The 25801-nt window shown below is 36.2% G+C and overlaps 1 protein-coding gene across 20 annotated transcripts in view; it reads left to right on the forward strand.

Annotated features, from left to right (window-relative positions):
- bt (projectin protein bent) overlaps positions 1-25801 on the forward strand; it is a 276654-nt gene that overhangs the window by 188544 nt on the left and 62309 nt on the right. For 19 of the 20 annotated variants that reach the window (XM_017609687.1, XM_017609704.1, XM_017609702.1 and 16 more), the window contains 11 exons: positions 8195-8320; positions 11729-12428; positions 12936-13289; positions 13491-15203; positions 16096-16995; positions 19561-20324; positions 20433-20568; positions 20843-21733; positions 21790-24462; positions 24539-24820; positions 24904-25203. In XM_017609687.1, coding sequence (XP_017465176.1) covers positions 8195-8320; positions 11729-12428; positions 12936-13289; positions 13491-15203; positions 16096-16995; positions 19561-20324; positions 20433-20568; positions 20843-21733; positions 21790-24462; positions 24539-24820; positions 24904-25203 — 8839 coding nt within the window. The remainder of the gene's footprint in view (positions 1-8194; positions 8321-11728; positions 12429-12935; positions 13290-13490; positions 15204-16095; positions 16996-19560; positions 20325-20432; positions 20569-20842; positions 21734-21789; positions 24463-24538; positions 24821-24903; positions 25204-25801) is intronic. The other variant, XM_017609703.1, reaches the window with a different exon arrangement.

Consider the following 25801-nt stretch of genomic DNA (forward strand, 5'->3'; position numbering starts at 1 on the left):
TCAGAGCAGATCAATACTTATTTGAATTAGCCATTCCTCTAAGATTGGCGGTCTTCTTCAACTCATTACCGTAAAGCATCATATGGGATATTACTATATGTCATAATTTAGGAATAAAAGAGACTGGTACTTTGCATTAACGCATTTAAGAAGATAGCCTTTTACATATGTACATATGTATTTATGGTAATGCTTGCATGAGAGTCCATATATATGTATATGTACATATGTATTTTTATGTTTTCCAAAATGTGATCAAAATACCAGCACCATTGCTATATACATAAAATTACATAGTTGAAATATTTCGATGGTGATTTACCTTTAACTAGCGCTGGCCCAAAACAGCTACATCGGCTCCTGTTGGTAAGCTGTTCAATTTGCTGCAGGGTGCGTATGTCATCCCGAAAATCAGGCACTTGTGGCAGCAGCTGAGCTTATGAAAAAGAGTTTTTTTTTACATTTTGAGACAACACAAAACATGCTACATACATACATAATTAGTTCAAGCTCTTAAATAGATGCATATATGTATGTATTTTCTTATGGGGGAATATTTTTAAAATTTCCCCAATAAATCACTTACACACATTCGTGCTATATTTATATGTACCAACATATTGTCGTATATAAGTTTTTATGAGTACATACATAAATAGTAGTATTTATTACAGTCTAAGCTACGGATGGCAGCTAGTAAAAAATTGAAAAGAAAAAGATTTTATGAATGAACCATATAAATTTATGGAATTTTCCTTTCAATTACAAACAATTAATCGATTATATTTCAGAAAACCAATTGGCTCAATTTTAACTCCCACTTGCGGATTTAAGTGGATTTTTATTCAATTATTGGCAAAATGTGGAAGATTTGCAGCCTGCCGTCTCACTTTTTCTTTACGAAATAATGGAACCGGCATATATTTCTGTTGAAAACAAGGGTGCCTTGTACTCTTCACATTTAGCAAACTATAGTAGGAAGCGTAGCAAATTTCTTAAGAAATTCATACTGCTTAAGAAAATTTGGCTCAATAAATTTTTCTTTACCATTTCCTAGGCTTTTTTTAATCCGTCCAACTAAAGAAATGTTTAAAAACAACAAAACAAAACAACATAAAAAAAATTGGTTTTTATTAATCCGTAACTTCAATTGCATTTCTGCTTGGATACAAAAATTTAAAATCAATTATTCATCTCTAAGGGAAGGCTTTGGTGTTATTGAAGAAATTAAAATAATTTATCTCAAATGGAGAGTAACAATTATTAAAAAATAAATAAAACGACAAGCGCAGATCTCCATTATTTGAGAATTTCAAGCAACACTTGTATGTCAATTGTAATTCTCCAATCCTTGAAATAAACTGAATAAAAAACAAAACATTAAACTGTACTTAATTTTTGTTGTTTTGCGAACATATTTGCAAGCATGTTTACCAATGTTTTAGTGCTTATCTAAGCGCTTAAAATTGATTTTTTCGTGCTTATTTTCTTCGACCCCTGGTTATAGCCGTTGCGGCTCCATGCTTTTGGTTTGCCAAAATTGCTTTTAACAAATTCGTCGATTAATCGATCTTTTTATACAATAAAATAATGTGTTCGATTTCGTTTGATAAGGTTAAATTTAATTTTTGCCATCCCTAGCCTAATGCTTGAACCACCAGCATTTTTCGATTCCGGCAAGTATATACTACAGTGTTTTCATATGAGATAATTATTTTTTGATTAAGCTTAGCATTGGCAATAATTACACAGTGCTTGAATAGAAGACATGTTTTCCCAACACAACGGGACACCCAGCGGGTAAACCTAATTCGTGTATGCTGAATATAATGGTACTAATCGTTTTTCTAGGCTAGATCTCGTTTATGAGATATCTGAGATTCAATTTTATATCTTTTAAAAAGTTATTTCATAAATTTTTTCAATTTGTATAGATAGAAGTCAAAAGTGGTATAACCAAATATACATACATATTTAGAACGAAACCATTTGAAATTAAATTAAATTGTTGTAGCAAATTGTATAGCGATTTCAACAAAATTGCAATATTTTTATGGATTCGTTGATAGAAAGATCGTAACAACCATCTTTCACCGCACTAGGGATGGGTAAATTCGATATTCGAAGCTTCGAGATTCGAATTTTAATCGAACTTTAGCTCTAAAATTAAAAATCAAAATTTTTGAAATCAAACTTTGTGGTGCTAAAATTTGGATAAAATCGAATTTTTCTAGAAAAAATCGAATTTCGTCTTCATTTGCAAAAAATCAGCTCTGCAACTTTCTTCTTTCTGACAGAAATTGCATTAGGGCTGCAAGGCTATAAAATACATCGACGTTTTTTCGATCTGAGGCAACAAAATATCGATGTATCCTGTATAAAAGTCGATATTTTTGATGCAGCGAATGAGTTAAAAATATACAAGAAAATGGAATAATTGGAACTTCGATAAATGTGGTGATGTGCAATAATGTCAATGACATTAATATTCACTTTTCAATTGTGTATTAATGTCAGGGGCATTAATTCGATTGGCATTAATGCAAGTCATCATAAATGTTTAAGTATTTACTCACAGTGAAATGTATTTATAGTTACACATCCCAGCTATACAAATAAATTCATAAAACATAAATAATATTTCAGATGCTTTATGATCTTAAAACTTTATCTAATGTCTGGTTTTCATTATGTCGAAATAACTGACATCAAAAACTGCTTTAACTAACAGCTGTTCACTTGGTGTCAAATACATCATAAAAACTGACCAAATGTAGATATCGCAGTGCATGTCAAAAGCTGTCGTCAAATTTTTTGTGGCAGGTGATTGACATTCCATTTTCCAACACTGATGTCAAATGTGAATTGAAATTTTTGGCATGAGACAAAATTACCGCCCGTTTAGCAATGGACAAACCGAAAATGTGGCTGGATAGAACTCTTCATGCCCTATTATCTATTTTGTTAATTGTTTACTTAAAGATCTCGCTTTAAAAAGTAAAATCATACGTTGTCATTAAATGTAAGACTTTTTTAACAAACATACATACGTATGATTGCATATGTATATAACGTGAAGCATGCAATTTGTTTTTTTTTTAAGCAAGAAAAATAAATGAAATCATGTTATACGCCCCAAAAATTAGTTTCAATATGCTACATTTACCAAATGTTTTGATTTTTTTTTAGATATTTTTTTGAAAAAAAAAATTATTTGTATTTATTTTTGGTTGTGAAGCAAAAAAGTGCGATATGGATAGTTAATCATATANTTCGTTTGATAAGGTTAAATTTAATTTTTGCCATCCCTAGCCTAATGCTTGAACCACCAGCATTTTTCGATTCCGGCAAGTATATACTACAGTGTTTTCATATGAGATAATTATTTTTTGATTAAGCTTAGCATTGGCAATAATTACACAGTGCTTGAATAGAAGACATGTTTTCCCAACACAACGGGACACCCAGCGGGTAAACCTAATTCGTGTATGCTGAATATAATGGTACTAATCGTTTTTCTAGGCTAGATCTCGTTTATGAGATATCTGAGATTCAATTTTATATCTTTTAAAAAGTTATTTCATAAATTTTTTCAATTTGTATAGATAGAAGTCAAAAGTGGTATAACCAAATATACATACATATTTAGAACGAAACCATTTGAAATTAAATTAAATTGTTGTAGCAAATTGTATAGCGATTTCAACAAAATTGCAATATTTTTATGGATTCGTTGATAGAAAGATCGTAACAACCATCTTTCACCGCACTAGGGATGGGTAAATTCGATATTCGAAGCTTCGAGATTCGAATTTTAATCGAACTTTAGCTCTAAAATTAAAAATCAAAATTTTTGAAATCAAACTTTGTGGTGCTAAAATTTGGATAAAATCGAATTTTTCTAGAAAAAATCGAATTTCGTCTTCATTTGCAAAAAATCAGCTCTGCAACTTTCTTCTTTCTGACAGAAATTGCATTAGGGCTGCAAGGCTATAAAATACATCGACGTTTTTTCGATCTGAGGCAACAAAATATCGATGTATCCTGTATAAAAGTCGATATTTTTGATGCAGCGAATGAGTTAAAAATATACAAGAAAATGGAATAATTGGAACTTCGATAAATGTGGTGATGTGCAATAATGTCAATGACATTAATATTCACTTTTCAATTGTGTATTAATGTCAGGGGCATTAATTCGATTGGCATTAATGCAAGTCATCATAAATGTTTAAGTATTTACTCACAGTGAAATGTATTTATAGTTACACATCCCAGCTATACAAATAAATTCATAAAACATAAATAATATTTCAGATGCTTTATGATCTTAAAACTTTATCTAATGTCTGGTTTTCATTATGTCGAAATAACTGACATCAAAAACTGCTTTAACTAACAGCTGTTCACTTGGTGTCAAATACATCATAAAAACTGACCAAATGTAGATATCGCAGTGCATGTCAAAAGCTGTCGTCAAATTTTTTGTGGCAGGTGATTGACATTCCATTTTCCAACACTGATGTCAAATGTGAATTGAAATTTTTGGCATGAGACAAAATTACCGCCCGTTTAGCAATGGACAAACCGAAAATGTGGCTGGATAGAACTCTTCATGCCCTATTATCTATTTTGTTAATTGTTTACTTAAAGATCTCGCTTTAAAAAGTAAAATCATACGTTGTCATTAAATGTAAGACTTTTTTAACAAACATACATACGTATGATTGCATATGTATATAACGTGAAGCATGCAATTTGTTTTTTTTTTAAGCAAGAAAAATAAATGAAATCATGTTATACGCCCCAAAAATTAGTTTCAATATGCTACATTTACCAAATGTTTTGATTTTTTTTTAGATATTTTTTTGAAAAAAAAAATTATTTGTATTTATTTTTGGTTGTGAAGCAAAAAAGTGCGATATGGATAGTTAATCATATAAATATAAGTTCATCTGAATCTCTTTTTCGATTTGAGTTGTCATTCTTACAAACAAACTTTTAAATTTTCAGAAAATTCGAAAAAATTTGAACTAAATCGAATTTGCACCACCAAATTTCGAATCGAATAATCGAATGGTTGGGCAATGTTCGAAATTCGGAAAAAATAGAATTTCAACCCCCACTACCCACACCTGCACCGCACTTAAGATAAAGTAATAAAAAAACAATTAACACTATGAAAATGAAAAAAAGAACAAACACTGAATTCTCGACGCCAGTTACTTGGTTTATAAATACTTCTGGAACACAATTAGCTATTGAAAACAATTATATTTGTAAAAATTTACTGGCTAAACAGAATGTAGTACCAAAGCCACAAGCTATTTCGCTAGCTGCATCAGAAATAATACACCATAACCACAGCTACATATTGTGAGCAGTTTAGAGCATTTAGAATATTTTAACTTTTGACAGCTCTTGCTACATACCACAGCCTCATCATTCTGGTTAGGCAGTTACGTTTATGTAGTTTTCCGAGTAGTCAGTTGCTGTCGAATATAATCGAGCTACAGAGTTTTGACATTTGTGAATATTAAATACAGATAAATAAAAATAAAAATAAAAAAATGCTATACAATTTGCTACATTGTTTTAATTTCTTTTCGAATATATTATTTCCATGAACATTTGGCAATACAATGTTTATCCGATCGATCGCTATCGATTCAGATAAAAAAATAAATAGTAAAACATTGCCTTCTTAAGGATGGTTTTCACTATGCCAAATTCAGTGGCATTTGTCTTCAAATAAGTGAAAACACATTGTCAAATGGAACTAAGAAACTGTTTATCGATTAATTTAGAACAGAATAGGTGTTCAGTCGTGTATTGTGCTACTGAAGGTGTTCTTACACGATATGTATTTGCATGTGTACATGCCACTTTTTACATATGGAAATGCCAACATATCGTGTAAAGGCACACACAGATAGAATCATCTGAGTTTGGTTTATTTTTTCAAAGAGCGTATTTCTAAATAGTTAAATAAAGACTGTGAATTTGGCAAACATACGCAATTACATATGTATTGAAAAAGTCACATTTGCAGATGCAAATACATATCGTGTAAGAACACCTTAAACGGTCTATCTGTCCGTTGTTGACCCATAAAATGATCGACATAGGTATAGGAAAAGGAGATAAAGTGACAAAATATGTTGTCAAAATATGACATAGTGAATTCGTTATAATTTACTTGTACTTTTCCGATATTCCTGTCAAGGCCCCTTCACACGATTGGCACACCTGTACAGATTCGTACGGTTTTTACTGCCGCCCCTTGGTACAAAATAAAACTTGGAATGAAACTTTAACTTTTAGCAATTACAAGAATGTCACGATTTTGGAAAAATTCCAAATCATGTGACATGGCTTTAGCTAATCAATAAAAAATTATCAATGCTTTCAATATTCGATTTCTATATATATATTTAGTAGTTATGTTTCTTAATAATATAAATTTAATTTTTTCATATACAACTTCTATTACTTAATTAAAATACTTAATTAATTATGAATTCTGACTAGCACTATACAATAATTTGTCTCATTGTTGTGCTAAAATGAAGTCTTCAAACAAACAAACAAAATATCTCGTAAACTAGAGCTAACCTAGAGAAACGAGTAAACCCATTACCATTCCCACGGCAGCCGGTTCTACGTACCGGAATGACTCGGGTTTTACCCGACCAAGGGCTGTTGTTTCGGCGATCTAACCCCGTTTAGGACAGCCCCTGTGAAAGTAGCACACTTCCTGGGCCTCCCCCTAGCTGAAATTGACGACAACGTTGATGGATGAACCGCCCCGAACGGGGCTTAGTAGCCGCTACAACAACAACAACAACAACAGTAAACCCATTACATTCAGAGTATTTGAATTAAGTAGGTTTATTCGCTGGGTGCCCCGTTTGATGGATTTTCAAACTAGCACCAGTGTTATTATAGCGTACGTATCTTTTAATTTATATTTATTTTTAATTTTTTTTTTGTTTTAAAATTTACATCTTTAGTTTTAGTATCGTAATTCTAAATATGCACAATGCATTTCACACGTTTGAAGCATTTCCTCAACAGATTTACTATTCACCACCAACGAGTTATGAACGTTGTGAGAAAATGTTTAGAAAGTTGTGAACGAAATTTAGAAATGCGATTTTGAATGGCTTATTGTAAATAATAGTGTGGATTTTTTGGAATTTGGTGTGTCAAACATAGAAGTATGTACATACTGCAAAAAATGTATGTTAATATATACATTACATATATACATACGTGGGAATCTATCTTTCTGCTGATCACTACCATCAAGTAGCTTCTGAATTTCGTGTAAGATGTTTTATATGTACATACATGCATATGTATGTAATTAGCTGTAAGTTATTTGTTTGCTTTGGTTTATGCTTAAATAGTTGCTTTGGCCTTTTTCCTACCACAAACGCTTAATTACTAAAAGACTTTCGCGTAAATTCGTTGACAAATTTTTGATTTATGAAGAGCATACCTTCATATATGTGCCACAAACTATTGAAACAGTTTTTTTTTCTAAGGTAGAGCATCTTTTTTAGTAAGTAATTATATACATACATTTGCATTTTTTTCCAAATTTGTCCCAACTGCATATATGTATTTGTAAATATATACACGTGTATTTCATAAAAATTATTTACCACATTTTGTAGCACATATATGTGAGTATGCACTTGCATATGCATACGTACAAGTGTTTTGAAAACTACATATATTCTGCTTATGCTCATAGAATAGCAGAATAAGTACGTATGTATTTTCAATTGATGTGCATACACTACCCCATACGAAGAAGTCAGTTGTAAAACGCGCGCCGGTATTTACATATTTTGCTAATTTTTGCGCGCCAATTTTGGAGTTGCCGCGCAACCCAAAACAAAAACAAACTAAAAAGATGTATGACAATTGAAAAAATAACTTTACGATATTATTTCTTTTCCCATTTTTGACAACGCAAACCCCTAATTCGTACCCAAAAAAAACACAAAAACAATCGACGCAATCAACAAATATTTCGAAAATGCTACGAAATCCGACGATAATAATTGGAAAACACATCAACGCCAATATCAATCACGACGCTGCTAATACAAATATTCAAAAATAATAATCAAAATTTTATATTAATAAAAAAATATATTATTATGAAAAATAAAATAAACAGAAACAAGAATCCTTCCTGAGTCCGCTAATCGACCAGTTCGCCAAGGAAGGCAAAGACAAGAAAGTCGTTTTTGAAGCTCGTTTCAGTAAACCAAATTGTAAGCCCAAATGGATGTTGCGCAAGGATGTAAGTATACATACATATGTATATATTATTTATTTTTGTCCATATCGCCTTTTTGCCCAAGCATTAACTCCAAATTTTCCTTTTGCTAGAAGAAACAAAGTAGCATGTTTCTCAGAACATGCTAATACTATTGAGAAAAAAACTTTACAGTTGCTTTTTTACAGCAATTTGCAAGAAAAAAGTGCTTCAAGTTTTGCTGCAGGGTCATATATGAAGGCCGAACTTGTTTAGTTCACAATATCAGAAATTAAAAATTTTGAGTTTACCTCGTTTTGAAGAACGTGAGCTATAGATACACATATAATCAAATATCTAACTGAATAATCATATAATCGTAGAGAAGAACTTACATTTTCAGTTTGGAATCTTACTAGCGTGCAAGTTGATTGACATACGATAACGTAGGCATAATTCTAAGTACGACCCTTATTTATTATTGAATTTCACTGCTCCATTATTTCTTCTTCTTCATTTCTTGGTAGTAAGATATATACTGTGGAGGGAAAAATCAATTTTTCGATCAGGGCTAGCCAGAGGTATGAACAGGCGTAACGGGAGGGCACAATTTTTGAATATAAAATAAATAAAGAAATACTTAACAAATAACCACCATTAATTTCACAGAGGTCTTTTTGGGACCTTTTAATGTCGTCTACCAAAGTTTTAAAAATACTTTACGAAAAATAGGTAGATATATACAACGGTCTTTGGGACCAAAAATTAATTTTCTTACATTAAGATGCAAGACAATAGCTTTATTTACATACAAACAATTCTCAAAGCTGACAAGAAAGAACAAAAAATATACATTTTTTTCCGTGCGGAAAATTCGTAAACTTTTAGCGGCTCTACCTCTCAAACTACTAATGGCCCCGTCAGAATGGGTACTTTGCGTACGTTCCGCTCTAGAATGAAACTGACAATTGAGTAGACTGTGACTGCCATCCCTAAATTGGCGCGTCAAGCGTCAAGCAACTGTCAAAAATCCCCATGTCCATACAATTTGTACGAAGCATCCCACAATAACGCGGCGCTAACGCCGAGCAAATGGAATTTTCATTTTTGACAGGGCGTTAGGTGTTGAAGTTGGATGTAGAAGATGGAAAGAAAGAGAAACGACAAGAAAGTGAAAGAGGAATCGAGAATAAAAACGAAAGGAAATGAGAAAACGTCAAAAATTACGCCGCATTGATTTGGGGATAGCGTGCGCTGACACTCGTTGATAATGGAAAACGCAACGCTTAGCGCTCCAATTTCGGGACGACAGTAAGTGTTTGCATGTAGAGCGCCAGATCGGCAATCCTTGCGTCGACGGAACAAATGAACGTTGGCCGATTCTCTGCTTTTGACGCAAGTAAATCCGGCAATGCTGACAGTTGACCTTGCGTTTACACAAGGCAAGCAAATTTTGAATATGTATTATTTGTAACATTTTTTTAGTAAAGTAGACGTCCAGACAATAATCTTTCTTAGAAAAATCAACAGTGACAGTGAAGAAGACAATGAGAGAAATGTGAATATATTAGTAAAGAGGTATGAGTATATTGCTATTGTCTCCGCGAAATTTAATTAAAGTTAGCTGATTTTTGTTTACAAACGCAACACCTTCATTGTGGTTTCGCTCTACTTTCCGTACGCCACTTCCTTAGCATACTTTTCCAGTATTGACAAGTATCCATTCTGACAGCGCTATAATCCCTGTTTAATAAAATTCTTTATGAGATATGTATTACTTTAACGAACGCTTTTATGAAATTTTTGAGTTTCGCACAGTTTTTGCAGCAGGGGCCCCGTAGTGCGTCGTTAAAAGCGTTTTTATTTTATTTTAAATATATCCTTACTCAGTTCTCAGATACTCGTACACCCCCTAGCGAAATTTCAAACAAAATCTTAAAAAAACACGAGAAATATTGTCATCATTCTAATAGCCCTGAGAGTTAATTTAAATAGTAGGCAACGCGCGTACTCTGATTTGGTTTTTGCAAAACTAATTTTGAATTGAGTAGTCCGCGATACTACTTTTCCTCTCTCAATAAATGATTGACTAACATAAAGACATACACTGGATGAATAATGTTTCATTTTGAATATTTACAACGGTTTTCAACTAAACTTTTTTTGTCATTTTTTATAAAAATAAAGTGCATGCTTTAACCATAACCATTAGTTATATACCATAAGTTGTATAAGTTTCCACAATAAGTTTTTCATTAAAACCGGCCTCGAGCTCAATAAAAATTGTTGAATATAATTGTTATAAGGCCATACAAATAACAAAAACATATATATTTGGTTTTGGTTAAATCACGAACCATATTTTTATAAGAGAATAAAAAATTGGCTTCAAAAACATTGTAAATAATAAAAACAAAACACCATATATCCAGTTTTGACCACCAGTGTAATACTTAAAATGAAAAAAGAAATAAAGTTCCGTACGTCATGCGGATTGCGATAGGCGGGGGAGGGAAACCGTCCAGTCCATGGTTAAATGTTATGCTAACTACCTGACCGAATTCAAGCAATTACTGGAGCCAAAGGAACCTATCTTGAAATCGTCATAATTTATAGTATCTAACGTTCATAACAAGTCCTTGCGCTGCCTTCGGTTTTCTAGTCCGCTCTTGGAGTTTATGGCAACGAACTAGCATTTCAGTCCTCCCTCTTACATGCATACATACAAGCATCTGTGCAGGTTCGAACGCAGATAACATGCAACACAGACGATTTTTTAAGTCACTGAAGCACTAGGCTAGTTAGTGTTACACTATTGCCATTTTAGCTCAAAATTGGAAGACGCACAATGGTCGGAGAGGCCATATTTAACGCCAAAAAGAAATATTTGAAAACTGGGATAAATTAACTGGAATAAAAGACATGTCCAACGAACTCAAAACTGATTAGTATTTTCAATAATCCGTTGAAACCGCTTAGCAGTAGTTCCACATAATATAAAGTGCATTAAAACATTAAGGGTTAATGTAATTTGTTCTACATTGAGCTTCATATAATTTATAAAATATATCTTAGCCTACCTGAAGTTAATTTAAAAAAATTCAAAATAGCGAATCCAAGAGTTTAAAAAATCACTGAATAGCCCATTCAACTCTGTGGATTTGACGTAAAATTCGAAAAACAGATTTTCTTAATTTTAGAGAAATTAGCGGTTGATTTGACAGCTTTCAACTGTCAAACTATATATTTCATGGTATATTCGGATTTAGCATTACAAAAACAGCACGATCCTGTAGGTTTATTGTAATCGTAACAGCCCGTCTAATTTTTCGCATAAAACATGGCTTCCCCGACTACTGTGGGGCGATTGCATTTTAATTATTTGTTTTCAAATTTTATGATTTATGACCTAAACATATTAATGCTTACTAAAATTTACTATTCCACAAAAAGGAACTTTTCACTGGCAGCAAATGCAAGTTCAAAAATGAAAATGACACTTACCAGTTGATTATCATGAATCCCAAAGTGGAGGACAGCGGCAAGTATACCATCGAAATAGGTGGTGTTTCCAGCACAGCGCTTTTGACCGTCGAAGAAGCAGATCCCAGCTATACATTTACCAAGCCGCTGAAGAAGAAGATAGAAGGATTTACGAAGCATGAAACGACGTTGGAATGCGCAGTTAGCAGCAGCATGGCCAATGTCACCTGGTTCAAGGATAATAAAAAAATCGAGTCTGATAATCCTCGTTATCTCATTTCGAAAGATATCAATGGCAATCTTAAGCTCATAATTAAGGAGTCCGTGCTTGAGGACACAGGCCAATATCGGTGCCAACTAGATAAACAGCCAGATAAGACTGAGTCGGCAGTAAAAATTGTCGAATACCCATACAAATTTATAAAAGTACTGAAATCCCTACAATGCATCGAAAAAGACAACATTACACTTTCTTGTGAGCTTGACGATGCTACCGGCGAGGTGCAATGGTGGCGGGGTGATGAAGAAATCAAAGGAGATAAACGCATGCAAATCGTCAAAGATGGCCGCAAGCGTAAGCTGATAATTAAAGACTGTAAAGTCAGTGATGCCGGCCTATTCAAATGTACTACGAATGCTGACAAAACCGAAGCGGAAATCATTATCAACTGTAAGTAGAAAAATAACATTTACATACATACATACCAGAGTTGTAAAAATGCATTAATTTTGTAATGCATAGCATTTTAATGTTAATGTAAAAAATTAATGCAATAATTTTTGAAATTTAATGTAAATGAAAATTGCAATGCCTTAATTCCGAAGAAATAATGCTAATGATTTATTTTTGATCATTTTTGAATGAATGCTATTGCAATAATTTATTGCAGTATAACAAACATTAAAAACCCATTAACTAATTTTATTTTGAAGTAAAAATTCTTTGTTGACGTTGAGGGTAGAATTTTGGGGTCAAAAAAGATAGTGACGGGAGTTAAGGCTGGTTTTCTCTTTTTCAAATTCAGTGGCATTTGTAAAACACATTGTCAAATGGAATTAAAAAACGGTTAAGTGATTGATTTAGATCAGAATAGGTCGTGTACATGTGCTGCTAAATTGGTAATCTTTTCGTTTCTGGCCCATAATATAATCGTCATAATTTTTATGTTACATATAGATCAAAATCGGTTTAATAAAAAACTCAAGGACACCGATGCTGTGGAGCGCGAAAAACTGGTGCTCGACGTCGAATTGCAGGATCAAACGGCACCTTGTGAATGGAAAATAAATGGTAACCCTATTGAACCCAACGAACGCATTGAAATCAAAAATCTTGGTGGTGGCAAGCACCAGTTGATTTTCAATAACCTGGAGCTCACCGATGAAGGTGAAATTACGTGTGAATCTGGAAAATTGTCGTCTACGTGCAAGCTTACGGTACGAAAGGGCGAAAGCCGACCAAATATTGACTGTCCAGATGAGTTCGCTGGTCCAATAAGTGCGCCTGTTATACTAGAAGTGCCATACAAAGGTAATTTCGAACTGCTTTCACTTCCAAATACCAAATGTTTATCTATATACATACATATATAAATACTTGTGCTGCTAACGCATTCTATAACATGTGCTATATGTACATGTTTTCTAGACATTTAGGCGGCAGTTGAATTGTTTCAACCCTTTTGCAGTTACTTTATTTTTACTTTTTATTTCTTTGTTTTTGTTACTTTAGTCAACGGTACACGACAAACTCCCGTAGAAGCTAAGCTAATCAAGGATGGAAAGCCTTTGCCTGTAAAGGAAGTCGAAGTAGGTGTTACTGAAGACAAAATCACGTTTAAAGTTAAGAAACCGGCCCGAGAAATGTCTGGAGCTTACGAAATTAAACTATCCAATGGTCAAGGTGAAGATGTGAAGAAGGTAAATGTTATCTTCCAAGACGTGCCACAGCCACCACAAAATGTCGATGTTGTGGAAGTTTTCCAAACATCATGCAAGGTAACTTTTGAGAAACCAGGCGACGATGGTGGTTCACCTATCATCAAGTATATAGTCGAACGCCAAGACTTGAGCAAGAAGCAAAGCTGGGAGGTTGTCGCTGAGGTTACGCCACTACCGCAACTCTTTAAGAAAATTGAGGACCTTACGCCAAAGAAGCAGTACAGATTCCGTATACGTGCTGTGAATAAAATTGGTCCATCCGAGCCTGCTGCTTTCAAGAACATCGTGTTAGCCAAAGATCCATGGGATGAACCCGGAAAGCCGAAGAATGTCGATCTTGCCGATTGGGATAGAGATCATGCTGATCTGAAATGGGATGCCCCAGACAGTGATGGTGGCGACCCGATATCTGCTTACATAATTGAATATAAGGAGAAATTCTCCAACGATTGGGTAGCAGGCAAAGAGGTTCCCGGCGATGCGCGTGCGGGTACAGTTGATGGACTAAAAGAGGGGCAACAGTATGAATTCCGAGTCCGTGCTGTTAACAAGGCTGGTCCAGGTGAACCCAGTGACAAAACGAAGGCTATAATTGCTAAATGCCGCTTCGTCAAGCCGTTCATTGTTGGCGACGGTCTTAAGAATATAACGGTCAAAAAGGGCCAAACTGTGCGTTATGACATAAAATACGACGGTGAACCAGAACCGACAGCTAAATGGTGCAAAGGCACACAAGATTTGGTTTTCGACAACCAACGTATTTTCCTCGATCAAATGGAACGAAACTCATGTATAACTATTAAAAAGGCAATTAGAAAGGACACTAGTATCTACAAAATTGTTCTGTCCAACAGTTCTGGTACTATTGAGTCTGAAGCTCAGTTAACTGTATTGGATAGACCGCTTGCTCCAGGTGGCCCAATGGAGCCCGAAGAGGTACGCGCTGATCACATCAAAATGAAGTGGAAACGTCCACCAGATGACGGTGGCTGTGAAATAACTGGTTATGCATTGGAGAGAATGGATGAGGAGACAGGTCGTTGGGTACCGGCCGGAGAAGTCGGGCCAGACGAAACATGCTTCAACTTCAAAGGCCTTACACCAAACAAAAAGTATCAATTCCGTGTCAAGGCCATCAACAAAGAGGGCGAATCGGAACCACTGGAGACCACAGAGCCGATTCTTGCCAAGAATCCATACGATCCTCCAAGCCCACCCGGAAAACCAGAAATTGCTGATTACGACAATAAGAGCGTTTCGCTTAAATGGAAGCGTCCGCCATCCGATGGTGGTCGGCCCATAATAAATTACATCGTTGAAGTTAAAGACAAGTTTTCGCCAACCTGGAGCGAAATAGCCAAAACCGAAGGCCCTACGCCTGAGTGTTACGTTGATGGACTGAAGGAAAAAATGGTCTACCAGTTCAGGGTACGTGCTGTTAATAAAGCTGGCCCATCGGAACCATCCGAGCCTACTGACAATCATTTGTGCAAATACAAGAATCGTAAGTTATTTGATTTGTACACAGAAATATATAAAGATATCGACTAAAAAGCTTAGCTTACAATATTGTTCCAACCATTTTTTAGCTGAGATATGTCAAGAGTTTTCGCTTCACACATCGGTATAAACATAAGTACATATGTACATAGGTAAAGATAAGTAATACTAGCAATCATGTTTTGCACAATATCAAATATTGAGGGTCAATCAACTGGAAGAAATGGTTTTGCTATAAATTTTAAATCATGACAAAAGGCTAACTGTAAAATTGTAATGAAATCGATTTGGAATGTTCTGTATTTGAAATAACATTTCTAAATGACTCTTCTATTCACATTAATATTAATATTTCATCGAATTGGCAGCCTTTATGAATTTTGCAGATTGGAAAAGACACTTCCCATTTATAAATGGGGAAAATAAGTAATTTTCTATCAGTTTATGTTTGCTTTCTATTCGTTTTATGTAACATTTATTTTCATCACCTCCGTCCATAACCCCATCTGTTCAATTTTCAGTCCCCATCACACGCCGTTCATGCAACTCATTGTTAATTGTAGTCTCTTTATCCATTCTGAACTTCGAGTCCAACCTAAATCGTTTCAAATTAACTTTTTTGTTTTGATGTTTATATACCATTATAATGCGTACTAATGCTCTAGTCTATGTAATATAACTCAGTTTTTCGGTCTCACTGATCGATTTTGCCAAAACATCATACTGATCGGCATCTCTGTATTTTGAACTTTAAATGCCCTATGATTGAGAAAAAGGATCAGTTCGGTGTTAGGCGCTGTTTTCGCAAAATTACGTCCAGATATTGTTCTAATTTCATAACTTCTTATTTCCCACTATCTAACGCCTTTCCATGATTCCACACAAAAAAATCACAGTGAAACCACAAATCGACCGTTCAACGTTTAAGCGGGTCACTATCAAGACTGGCCGTACCCACAAATGGTCAGTGGATGTCATTGGTGAACCAGTTCCAACATTACATTGGAGCTGGCGCGATGATATAGCACTTACCACTGGCGATCGTATAAAAATTGAAAATGTCGACTATCATACCGACTTTATCATTTCAAATGTGGTGCGAAAAGATAGCGGTATGTATACACTAAAAGCAGAAAATCGCAATGGCATTGATCGCGAAACCGTCGAGTTGGTTGTACTCGGTAAGCCTACTTCGCCTAAGGGGCCGTTAACGGTGAGCGATGTAACAGCGAACGGCTGCAAGTTGCAGTGGAAAAAGCCTGAAGATGATGGTGGGGTTCCAATTAAAGAATACGTTGTGGAAAAAATGGACACTGCCACCGGAAAGTGGGTGCGAGTTGGACGCTCCCCAGGTGAAAAGGAGCCACCCAGCTTTGATGTGACTGGCTTAAATCCGGGATCTGAATACATGTTCCGTGTATGCGCGGTAAATGACGAAGGCGAGTCCGAGCCTCTGACTACATTAGTTGGCGTAGTTGCTAAAGATCCCTACGATGAGCCGAACAAGCCAGGTACTCCGGAAGTTACCGACTTCGACAATCAGAGCATTTCCATTAAGTGGACTGCGCCTAACAATGATGGTGGTGCGCCCATTGAAAAGTATATTATTGAGAGGAAAGACAAGAACAAACCTGATTGGGAGAAAGCACTTGAGGTACCTGGCGGTCAGCTAGACGCCTGCATAGGTGGACTGCAGGAATACGGGGAATATCAATTCCGTGTTGTTGCTGTGAATAAAGCTGGACTTTCGCCCCCATCTGATCCTAGCAAGGTTCAAGTCGCCAAGTACAAAAAGCGTAAGTACCTTATGTCACACAAAGAGTATTGCCAAGTTTTGGCAAATCATCTAATTCGGTCTATATGTCCCAGAGCAGATGGGTAACGCTGGTGTTTCAATGTTAATATTTTAGTGCAAAATTTATAAGCCATCTACCAGTCCGTAGTCCGCATCATCTAAATTAGAAAAAATGTGTAAGAGTGGTCGCCGGTCGGCAACAGGGTCGCGTGATTTTTAATTAGTGAAATCCCAAATCAAAAAATAAATAGATTTATTAATTGCAAGTTGTATCAAATCATAATAATATGAATAAAATTTATTTGTAATTTGATTTGTCAACCAGATCAATTTGATTCGTGATTTTCTAAATTAAACCCTTTTTTATGTGATTTTCGGGAAAATAAATTTTATTTTTTATTTGTTCGACGAATCAAATCACAAATATATTTTTTTATTTGTCAGACGAATCAAACCACAAATAAAATTTATTTTTGGGTTGGACTATGAATCAAATCACAAATCAAATAGATTTCTTAATTAATAGCGGATTAAAAATCAAAACTTATTTTAAATCCCGCAACCCTGCTCGGCAGACATTTATAAGCCTCCGAGTTTACAGCCCGCTTCACTTCAATAGGCACAGATATTTTCCTCAATATCCAAGCTTATATCTGGACTTGTGGGCATCAGAGAAGTTTCATCTCATTTTGAAGAATGATTAATTTCGAAGGGAAGTGATGAAAATGAAGAAAGCACCCTGACCACTTTGGATTTCATTCCAATTTCTATCAAACTACCCGAAAATTATGCTTATCATTTTAATTCACTCGAATAGGGACAGTAGCTTTAACAGAAGGAAAAGACTAGATGGAACCAACAAAATCATACCATTCATTTTAATTCTACTATATAACACTTTCAGTATTGGATGCTATATCCTTAATTCCAATGTATGCAAAAAAATCCCTATCCGGAAGACAATTCTAAGGCGCTTTGAAAATTCAAGGACATCTCGCTGCTTACCACTTTATTCGCCGGAAACCTTGCAAAAAATCCAATTCCAAATATTTTCCGTTAAGTTTAGGTCCTGTAAATATGCCTTTATATTATGCCTCTGCTTCGTTATCCTCGTTTTTACTGCTCCTGTAGTGCGAATCGGTGTATAATTTGCTAGCATTTCTTCCATACATTGGAATTAAGGATGTTGTATCCAATACTAAAAATGTTATATAGTAGAATTAAAACAAATAGTATGCTTTTGTTGGTTCCATCTAGTCCTTTCCCTCTGTTAAAGTCACTGTCCCCATTGAAGTGATTCAAAATAATAAGCTTAATTTTCGGGTAGTTTGATAAAATGTGGAATAAAATCGAAAGTAGTCAGCATGTTTTCCTCATCTTTACCATTTTTTTCTTCGAAATTAATCATTATTCATAATGAGATCATAAAGAAACTTTTCTGATTTCCACAAGTCCAGATATAAGCTTGGATCTTGAGGAAAATATGTGTACCTGTTGAAGTGAAGCGGGCTGTACACTCGGAGGCTTACAGTGGTCCGCGAGCAGGTTTTCATGATGTAAAATACTTTTTGATTATAAATACGCTATTAATTAAGAAATCTATTTGATTTGTTATGTGATTCATAGTCCAAATTAAAAATAAATTTTATTTGTGATAAGATGCCATAAAAACGCGTCTGATAAAATCCATTTGCCGTCGGTAGGTGGCGTAAGACTATAGGTCCCTCCATTTGTTTAAAAACATAAAGACGGACACTAGCCAAAATTGAAGGCTCCAAAATATTACATTATTATTAAACCGTGCGACAGTAAATTTTACACACACAAAAAATTAATATATTCGCGAAACTATGGGAAAAATATAATAAAACTGCGTCTTTAGTTTTTCTCTCTAACGTCACGATTTTTTTCAAAAGACTTTGCAATTTCAAAGATATGATTAATTCAAAAAATTATTCAAATAATTCAGTGCAATGAAGGAAAACAAAGTGGGTATAAAGAATGTTTTGGTGCATAAGGACGAATGTGAATGGAAAAAGTCCTTTTAAAACTTTGTCCTTGAATATCATTGAAAATTTGCAACATTTAAAAAAAAATATGTTTTACGGACTCGAATTCCGTCCATACAGTCGACAGTCGGGTCTACGTAACCAGAACGACCCACATTTATATTTGGCCAAGGACTGTCACTCCGGCAACACTCCTCAAAAACTCTTGGGGAACTTGTATGCTGCTACAACAGCAGCACTCTTGTGCCCCAAAAAATTCAATCTTTTTCAATTATACAGAATTTTCTCTTTCATACGCATATTGTTATTTACATTACACTGATTTAATTTAAATCAATGATATCTTTAAAATTTCAAAGTCTTTAAAAAACCCTGAAAAGATTGAAAAACTAAAAACGCAGTTTTACTATATTTGGCCGATAGTTTCGTGAGTATTTATATTGATAGTTTCGCGTGTTTTGAAATTTTTTGTTTTTGTCGCACGGTGTTATTATTATGCATAAGTACACTCAAGAACTATAAAATACGTACATGTGTTTTCTGTACTTTATCACCAGTTAAACCAAGAATCGATCGTACAAATCTTAAACCATTACTTATACGTGCTGGGAAACCTATCAAATATGATATCAACGTACGCGGCGAGCCACCACCGACTATTACATGGTACCAAAATGACAAGGAATTAAAGCCAGAAGAGTTACCTTCGAATTATGAAATTAAAAATATTCCCCATAACACTAAAATTTCGATAATCGACACCGAACGCAAACACACCGGCACCTACAAAATACGAGCAGTTAATGAACACGGTGAGGATGAAGCTGATGTTGAGGTCAACATTTTGGGTCCACCAGCCAAGCCTAAGGGGCCACTCGAAGTTAAAGACATAACAAAAGATAGCTGCAAACTGAAGTGGAAGAAGCCGGAAGATGATGGTGGCAAGCCAATCACAGCTTATCAAGTAGAAAAGTTCGATAAGAAGCAAGGCCGTTGGGTACCAGTTGGGCGCACCTCTGGCAATGATACTGAAATCGATGTCAAAGGCCTACAAGAGGGCCATGAATATCAATTTCGGGTCAAAGCCATCAATGAGGAGGGCGAATCAGAACCACTTGAAACTGATGGTAGCATTGTTGCTAAAGATCCATATACCGTTGCCGGAAAACCGGGTCTGCCAAAGATTGAAGATTATAACGAGCATATGGTCAAATTGAAATGGGATCCTCCCAGTGATAATGGAGGTGCGCCAATTGTCGGTTATGTAATTGAAAAGAAAGACAAATATTCCCCAGTATGGGATGAGGTGTTAACAACAGATGTAAGTATAAATTTAATACGAGTAGCATATATCCAAAAAAATATAAAGTTTAATTTCCCAATGAAATAAATCAAAAAATAAAATAAATAAATTGCAAATACTTTATAGACACCTAACCCAGAAGCAACTGTAGAGGGTCTGATCGAAGGAAACGTTTATCAGTTCCGTGTTCGCGCTCTTAATAAAGCCGGCCCTAGTGAGCCTAGTACAGCGACGGAACCTCATATAGCCAAACCGAGAAATTGTAAGGAAAATGCAATCCGCTTTATGTGCGCCAAACCATTCGCCACTAAACTGCTTCTAGCCCATTAAATTATTAACCATTTTTCTTATTTAAAAATTGAGTTTCTTTTAGGTAGCTTTTTTTTAATGAAAATGAATGTATATACACACATTTTATGTATTGTATATTTCTATGCATATTTGCTAAGCAAAGCTTTTTCGTTGGGATCTGTTATGTCATACATTTGAAAGTACACATATTTCCTAGTTGCTAATGAACGTTTCACAATTCCTAGTAAAACCACATATAAATCGCGATAAGCTGAAGTCTGTAAAACTAAGGGCAGGCCAAACTGTTAAATTCGATGTCGACGTAAAGGGTGAACCCGCGCCAGCTTTAACATGGACATTCAAAGAGAGAGAACTCTCTAGCGATAACCAAGTGCGCTTGGAAAATGAGGACTACAACACGAAATTGACCATCCTAGATACAACGCGCGCGCAAACCGGCATTTACAAGCTGAAAGCAGAAAACACAAATGGCGTGGATGAAGCCGAGGTCGAAGTGATAGTACTGGATAAGCCATCCAAACCGGAAGGACCACTGGAACCATTTGACGTGCACAAGGAGGGCTGCAAATTGAAATGGAATAAGCCGAAAGACGACGGAGGTGTACCTATTACCGGTTACGTCATTGAAAAAATGGACACTGCGGTTGGACGTTGGGTACCAGCTGGTTCCGTGGATTCTGAAAAAACTGAGCATGAGATTAAAGGACTTGAACCAAATCATCGTTATCAATTCCGCGTTCGGGCGGTCAACGAGGAAGGTGAATCAGAACCTCTTGAGACTGAATCAGCAATAGTAGCCAAAAATCCGTTTGACATATCTGCACCTCCTGGTTTGCCAGAATTAGAAGACTGGGATGAACACCACGTCAAACTTAAATGGGAACCACCAATTCGTGATGGAGGCGCACCAATTACCGGCTATATTATTGAAATGATGGATAAAGATTCTGGAGAGTTTGTCAAAGCGGCTGAAGTCGAGGGACCTATCTGCAAGGGCACAGTAAAGAAATTGGAAGAAGGGCAACAATATAAATTCCGCGTACGCGCTGTGAATAAAGCGGGTCCTTCGGAACCATCTGAACAGACGAACTGGCATACAGCCAAACCACGTTTCTGTAAGTCATATGTACTTCTGCACTACAATTGTAATTACCACTATTTCTGTTTTCAGTGAAACCACATATCGACCGCACGAACTTAAAGCCCGTTGTTGTCAAAGTTGGTCTGTCTATAAGCTTAGACATTAATGTCAAAGGTGAGCCAGCTCCCAAAGTTGAGTGGTTCTTTAAAGATCAGCCGCTAGTGTCGGATGAGGAAAGCATAAAAATTGATAACATAGACTATAACACCAAGTTCTTTGTGATGCGCGCTAAACGTCCGCAAAGCGGCAAATATGTTATCAAGGCAACCAACGAAGTTGGTGAAGATGTTGCAGATTTAGACGTTACTGTTTTGGGAAAACCGGGCAAACCAAAGGGCCCACTCCAAGTTAATGATATAACAAAGCATGGCTGCAAATTGAAATGGCAAAAGCCAGAAGATGATGGCGGAGCTCCCATCGACTATTATGAAATCGAAAAACTGGATCCTCATACCGGTCAATGGTTACCATGTGGAAAGAGCACTGAGCCGGAAGCAAAAATAATTGGCTTGCAGGAGGGGAAACCTTATAAATTCCGCGTCAAGGCGATAAACAAGGAGGGTGAGTCAGAGCCTTTGGAAACTGAGAAGGCAATTATCGCCAAGAATCCATTTGATGAACCTGACAAGCCCGGACGTCCAGAACCTACCAACTGGGATAAAGACTTTATCGATGTAGCTTGGGATCCACCAAAGAACGATGGTGGTGCGCCCATTCAGAAGTATATCATTCAAATGCGCGACAAATCTGGACGAGCATGGGTCGATGCCGGTACCGTGCCGGGCGATCATACCAAAGGCACTGTTACAAACGTTGAAGAAGGTCATGAGTATGAATTTCGTATAGTGGCCGTAAACAAAGCGGGTCCAAGTGAGCCTAGCGACGTGTCTAAATCCGTTGTTGCCAAGCCACGCTTCCTTAAACCACATATAGACCGTAAAAACTTACAAAATAAGGTCTTGCGGAGTGGACAAATGTTGCATATGGAAGCTGCAGTAAAAGCTGAACCGCCAGCAAAGATTACCTGGACTTACAATGGAGAAGTTCTTAAAACAACTGATCGTATTAAAATTGAGAATGAAGAATATAAGACTACATTTATTATGCCCAAAGTAAAGCGATCAGATAAGGGAGTCTACATTATTACAGCCAAAAACGATTCCGGCACTGATACTGTCGAAGTGGAATTGGAAGTTCTGTGTAAACCAAGCAACCCTAAAGGCCCGCTTGCCGTCTCCGATGTTACTGCTGAATCTGTACACTTAAAGTGGGACAAACCAGATGATGATGGTGGTGAGCCTATAGAACACTATGTAGTTGAAAGAATGGATACGGAAACTGGACGTTGGGTTCCAGTATGTACCACTAAAACCCCAGAAGCGGACGTTACTGGATTGGTTGAAGGGAAACAATACTTGTTTCGTGTTAAAGCAGTTAACTCAGAAGGTGATTCTGAGCCTTTGGTGACGGAGACACCCACTACAGCTAAAAATCCTTATGATGCTGCTAATGCTCCAGGTAAACCACAAATCACTGATTGGTCCGCCAGCCATGCCGACTTGAGCTGGCGTCCACCAGAAGATGATGGTGGCGCACCTATAACCGGATATGTGATAGAAAAGAAAGATAATACCACCGGAAAATGGCAGAAGATTTTAGAAACGAATACACCTGATTGCAAAGCTCGTGTAAAAGACCTTATTGAAGGCACCAAATACCAATTTCGAGTAAAGGCAGTTAATAAGGCCGGTCAAAGTAAGCCTTCAGAACCATCCGATCAAATGACTGCGAAAGACCGCTTTGCTGCTCCGAAAATTGATAGAACAAATATTAAAGACATTACAATTAAGGCAGGACAGCACGTTCGTCTTGATATTAAAGTGTCTGGTGAGCCACCGCCAACTAAGACTTGGTTTCACAACAAAGCTCGCATCGAGGACCAATCTGAGGATGTTAATATCGACTTGGAATCATATCGTACTAAGTTTTCAATTCCATTCGCTAAACGCAAAAATACTGGAAGGTATACAATTAAAGCTGAGAATGATTCAGGCCATGATGAGGCAACATTCGAGATCAATATTTTGGATAAACCAGACAAGCCCGAAGGACCCTTGCGTGTGTCGGATGTGCACAAAGAGGGCTGCAAATTAAAATGGAACCCACCTTTAGATGATGGCGGCCTTCCAGTTGAGTATTATGTCGTGGAAAAAATGGACTTGGAAACTGGCCGTTGGATGCCTGCAACGCGCGTTAAGGAACCTTTCGCTGAGCTAAATAACTTAGAGCCAGGTCACGAATACAAATTTAGAGTCTTAGCAGTAAATACAGAGGGCGAATCAGAGCCATTAAATGGAGATCACTCAGTCGTAGCTAAAAATCCATTCGACGAACCTGGTAAGCCAGGCACACCGGAAGCTGTTGACTGGGACAAGGACCATGTGGATTTGGTATGGAAACCGCCACTAAACGATGGTGGTGCACCAATCACGGGCTATGTTATTGAAAAACGTGAAAAGGGTTCTGATCGTTGGATTAAGGCAGCAGAAGTTCCCGCCGGTCCAAGTGTTGGTGAATGTAAGGGTACTGTGCCAAACTTGGATGAAAATTGCGAATATGAGTTCCGCGTGAAGGCGTTAAACCAAGCTGGACCAGGCGAGCCCTCAGACACAAGCAAGACTGTTATCACGAAACCAAGAAAATGTACGTATTATAGTAACTCTTAAGCTCCCATAGCAAACTTTCTTAATGTAGTTTTTTACGTTTTGTTTTTTCGCAGTGGCACCCAAAATTGATCGTCGCCATATCCATACATATAATGTAAAAGCTGGCGAGCCAATATTCCTAGACATACAGGTCTCTGGAGAGCCCGCCCCTGATGTGACGTGGTCTCAAAACGGAAAATCTATACAAACAACTTCAAGTCGGCGCATTGAAAACGTGCCCTACAATACGAAATATATTGATAGCAGTCCTGAACGCAAATGCAGTGGATTATACAAAATTGTTGCCACAAATAGATTTGGTCAAGATCAGGTGGAATTCCAAATCAATGTTATAAGTAAGATGACTAGTTCAGACATCAGAAATTCATATACATTGCAGTTTTCACTGATTCACTTTCATTCTCTGAATCTTCTACAGCCAAGCCTGGTAAGCCTGAAGGCCCACTCGAAGTATCCGACATACATAAGGAGGGTTGTAAGCTGAAGTGGAAGAAGCCCAAAGACGATGGTGGTGAGCCAATCGAAGGATATTTGGTGGAAAAGTTCGATCCCGATACTGGCATTTGGTTGCCCGTTGGTAAAAGTGATGGACCTGAATTCGAAGTGGATGGCTTGACTCCTGGACATGAATATAAATTCCGCGTCAAAGCCTTGAACAAGGAGGGTGCATCAGAGCCACTCGAAACGTTTGGCACTATTGTTGCCAAGGATCCTTTCGGTTAGTCTTAAAGGCTTAATGTAATCTTAAGCTTCTCTAAATAAGCTCTATGAAATCATTCCGAATAAATTAGATCAGGAACCGTAAAAGTTATAAGCGATATCATGTTTTAGTCCTTATGCTTTAATTTTTATCTTTTTTCATAAAATTTGAGAATTATTTCATGAGCTTACTCGCAAAATAATACATATTTAATGAGTTTTATTATCAATAAATAACACTTTTGGAGTGAGTTTTATTATTCGATCAGGAAATAAAACTTATGCGGTGAGTTTTATTTTTCTGTTGTAAAATTAAACTTACTTTGTAAGTTTTGTTTATCGTTTAAAAATAACTGTTATTTCGTAAGTTTTATTAAAAAATCACTGACGTTAGTTTTCAGGCAAGAGACGGTGGCCCAAAATGTTGTCATTTTGGGACCTGTTTTCCGCAAAAACCATTTTTTTGCTTGTGTTTTTGACGGGCGTCATTTTCAATGAAAAAAAACATTTGTTATATTCTTGTTTTACAAATAAATTAAACACGGTAGTGACATGTTCATTTTATATAGCTCGTTCTCGTTTTATTCTGTAAAACAAGATATAACAAGTGTTTCCTC

Source organism: Rhagoletis zephyria, unplaced genomic scaffold, assembly GCF_001687245.7.
Source record: "Rhagoletis zephyria isolate East Lansing unplaced genomic scaffold, Rhagoletis_zephyria_1.1 Rzeph_scaffold_00248, whole genome shotgun sequence".
NCBI lineage: Eukaryota > Metazoa > Arthropoda > Insecta > Diptera > Tephritidae > Rhagoletis > Rhagoletis zephyria.